This window comes from Falco biarmicus, chromosome Z, assembly GCF_023638135.1.
Source record: "Falco biarmicus isolate bFalBia1 chromosome Z, bFalBia1.pri, whole genome shotgun sequence".
In the NCBI taxonomy this organism is placed as follows: domain Eukaryota; kingdom Metazoa; phylum Chordata; class Aves; order Falconiformes; family Falconidae; genus Falco; species Falco biarmicus.
Window position 1 is genome coordinate 62,407,949 of NC_079311.1, and position 4,057 is coordinate 62,412,005.

Here is a 4,057-nt window from a genome sequence, read left to right on the forward strand (position 1 = left end):
GAATTAGACAGCAGAATTAACAACAGAATTAACATCAACAGCAAAGTAAGTGAAAAAGGTGCTCTGCAGCAGCTAACAGAAAATCCAGACCTTAAGTGGGAACTCATACATGTGCATAACATGTTACAAATTACATATATTCTCTCCTTTTCCCCTTAGCTCCCTCCAACAACAGGATTTTGGAAACTGGTCTGATTGACTTTGACATGAGGGGGTGATTTCCACACAGTAGTCTGGAGTGGAACACACAGAAGTGTCAGGATACTGTTTCTGTGGAGTGTCTGATCTCTAAAATTATGGTATCTATCATTCTAGAAAAAAAACCCAAACAAACAAAAAAACCCCAACCAAACCCAAAATTACTAGTACTGCTAAACTAGGCTTCAAACCCATACCGTGAACTGAACCCATTCTGCGTTACAGCAAAAGTCCATCACATCACAACTTGCTTGGATGATCTTAGGAAGAAAGTTGAGCGACTTTTCAACACTCACATGCAAACACTAAGTGTACTACACTTAATTTGATGGAGGAGGTGCTCATTAGGGTTATCTTACTGGTTTTATCTTATTGTTTAATTCTACCATCAGGTGAACCATGGAAACACAGTGGAAAAAAATGTTGCATTTAAGGCCTTACAGCTCTCAGGTGCTGCTGTATAAGCATCTACCATTTATCTATCATGCCTGCAATAAACAGCAGGTAAAGTGCATGTTATTTAGTGCAAACACTACACACTATTACTGTCAGGATAGTTCAGTACTTGAATGCAATCAGCTTACGCATGAAAAACAGCTTGTTGACTCCAACTGAATAAGAAATTGTGCTGCAAGACAGAGAAAACTGTTGAGGAGGGTTTGTGAACACAAAAGCTTTCTTTGATTTACACCCAGTTCATTAGTTCAGCCTGTACCATGGAAATACCCTTTGATTTCCCATTGATCTTAAGTCAAGGCACTGAGAAATGTTCTTTGCCATGATTAGTTAGGTGGAAAACTATGCTTTCATGGCAGATGATGACCTAATCTCACTTACTTGCACCATTTTAAATCACTTCTTCTTGGGAACATGGTGCGTTATAACATGCTGTGGTCAGTTCAATGCTTGCAAAATGCCGAACGCACTCTGTGCTACAGTGTGCCTGCTCAACACCACAAATTAGGCAAGCAAATGAAACCTGCTTTCTGCTCTGGCTTTTGAGTGAGTGTTGACTTAAGAACACCGAGTACTTCCCAGGCTGGTTCCAGGCTATGTGAAAGATTGTTCCAGCATGGTAAGTATGGCCAAGAATTTCACTCCTTCTACAGTAGAAATAAAAAGTGTCTTTGTTAAAGACTGAACTCTTTTAGGAATGGTATGATGAACACATGCACACCCGATCATATTTTGCACAGAGACAAGTGTCATTCACCCCATCCTCACCTCGCCTTCCCTAATCTAAATACATGTAACATGTACAGTAAAAGAGTCTCCTCTACAGAGGGAAATCCTAGATTCACAAATCTACGGGAATTCTTTGAAGAAGTCACAACAGACATAGATCAGTTAATAAAATATATTTGATTTTCAAAGGCTGTCGACCAGAAGTTTCTAAAGAAACCATGCTGCTGTGAGATGAGAAGGGCTATCCTCTTATGGGTAAATGGTTACAAGCTAAGACAGAAACAGAAATGGCTGCTCATTTTCCTGAATGGAACTAGGTTACCAGTGGAGCCCTGCAGGGTTCCATGCTGGGTTCTGTTCTCTCACATATTTATATCTGATCTACAAAAAGGTGAGACAGATGAAGTGACAAAATTTACTGATGATAACACAGTGTACTAAAGGCAGCCACAAAAATATGTGAAAGGATGTCACAACATGGAGTAAAGTTTAAAACCACTAACAAAGTGAATTTCAGTCTTAATTACTGTGAAATGACACACACTTCTGGCTTTACATACACAGCGATGAGCTGTGAGCTGATCCAGACATTCTGGAGATCTAACGGTTTAACAAAAACATCAGCCAAGAAGCAGCTGAAAAGCAGGCAATGGTTCGATTTAGTAGAAGCGGAACAGAACAAAACGCAGATTCATTATACCAGTCTGTAACACCATGAAGCACAAACATACTATGTGCAAATCTGATCCTCCCAACAATTACAAACTCTGCAGTCTTCTGTTCTCCCACCTGCTGAAACCTTTTTCTGTTCAACCAAGGCATGACAAGTTAGTAACGATCAGCTGCAGTAAGCAATGGACTCCATTCAAAGAACAAGTAACTAGGCTGGGATTCTTCAGACTGGGCAAAAACCCCAAAATAAAACAAAAACACAGAGGAAGTACTTCAGAGATGTATACAATCATGAACAGAATGGAAAGAATGAACAGGTACCAATTCCCCCTGCCCCCCCCCCCCCCTTACTTCTGACGTAACCCAGGAGGAGATCAAACAGTTTTAGGAAGCTGTTTCAATACAAAAAGGTATTAATGGAAAATTTTTTAACATTAACAAAGTACAGTGACCATTTCCTGCTGTACTTACAACAAGTGGTGAAAAAGGTATTTAAATCAATATCAAATACTTTATTATTACTTAAGAAGAAGGTACCTTCAGTTTCCAAATGCAGCTTGCAAAAAGATAGACCTTTTAATTTTTTCTAAAGAAAAAAAAAAACTTCCATCCTTCTTTTCCTTTCTTTCCTTCTTTTTGTTGGAAAAATCTATAGGACTAACAAGGACAGTAAACACGAAATATGGACAACAGTGAAAATGACTATATAAAAAGGATGCAAATGTATATTAGGAAAAGAAAATAGTTGTGTACCTTACTTGAAAACTGTAAATTGGTCAATCGATTTACAACAGCAGGAGCCCTATAAAAAGAAAAGGTTCTGGATCTTATTTTCTAACTGCTAGTACCCCTCAATCCTAACACGACCTGAACAAAGGCTGTGAAATAGGACAAAACCGGTGTATTTTATGCAGTAAGCACACAACTGTCATTTCTTAAAGGTCAATAAGGGGTAACCATCTTCATTTTATGCTCAAACTCAACTCCATTCTCATTACCACAACGCATTTACATTGTGACCCTCTTACTATTTCCATGTTTCCTATTAAATCTGGTCCTTTGCTCATATTCCTCTGCCCTCTCAATTTCTCCAGTGCTCATTTGTCTAGTCCGTCCAGAACTGCCTACAAGCCGCCTTCTACACGGATTTTCTGGGTTCGTTCAGAGCTAGTATTCATTACAGAGCTTAATCCTTTATTGTTAAAAGCCTTCGCTAACGTATCTGCAGCCGTCCCGCCCCTCATGTAATGCTGAAATAGTGACACCCCTTTCTGTAAAGCTACGTGAGGCACACCGCCCGGTGTCGCCCCCCACGCCGCGCGCTGCAGGGCCCCGCCGCCGCAGCCATTGCTCCCCTGCCCGCTTCTCCAGCGGTACCTCTGAACACCCGGTGCAGGGACCGCAGGGCAGAGCCCTCGCCTGCCCCGCCCCGCCCCCCGGCAGCGGTACGTTACGAAGGTTATTTCAGGGAAGGCGGACTGTGGGAAACACGCTGGGAGCTGAGGCCTCCCACCCCCCAGACTGTCACACTTCCCGTCCTATTGTCTGCCTGGCCCCGGCGCACGCCCCGCACACCCGCGGCCCGCACCGCACCGCCCCGCCGGCCAGCGGGCGCTTCTCTCCTCGAAGCCGCCCGGCAGCTCTCCCCGCGGCGCGGCCGCACTGGCCTCAGCCAGGACGCCCGGCCCCGGCCCGGCTCCCCCGAGGGACGAGGTCCCGCCCGTCAGCCGCGGGCGGCTGTAGGAGGCTTCCAGTCGGGCGGCGCTCGCCCCAGAGACCGCCCGCCGCCGGGCCCTGAGGCGCCCCCTCCCGCCCCGCGCCTACCTGCGAGCCGCGCCCGCACACGCGGCCAGCATGGGGAGGGGGCTCGGGCAGGGGGGCCGGGCCAGCACCGCTACCGCTACCGCCGCGGGCCCGCGCGCCCGCTTCCGCCGCCGCCTCCCCACGCCCTTCCCGCCGCTACCGACCGAGCAGCCCGCGCGCCTCCCCCTTCCGCTTTCTC

The 4,057-nt window shown here is 46.0% G+C and overlaps 1 protein-coding gene across 2 annotated transcripts in view; it reads right to left on the minus strand.

Moving 5' to 3' along the window:
• Nucleotides 1–4,034, minus strand: part of NLN (neurolysin) — a 35,433-nt gene extending 31,399 nt beyond the window's left edge. Inside the window, exons 1-2 of one of the 2 annotated variants that reach the window (XM_056324380.1) lie at nt 3,880–3,998; nt 2,809–2,857 (exon numbers count right to left, since the gene is read on the minus strand). Coding sequence is in view for 1 of the 2 variants with exons in the window: in XM_056324379.1 (XP_056180354.1) it covers nt 3,880–3,911 (32 nt within the window). In the remaining variant the exon portion in view is untranslated. Of the gene's footprint in view, nt 1–2,808; nt 2,858–3,879 lie in introns of both variants that reach the window. The other variant, XM_056324379.1, reaches the window with a different exon arrangement.
• Between the last annotated feature and the right edge of the window lie 23 nt (nt 4,035–4,057).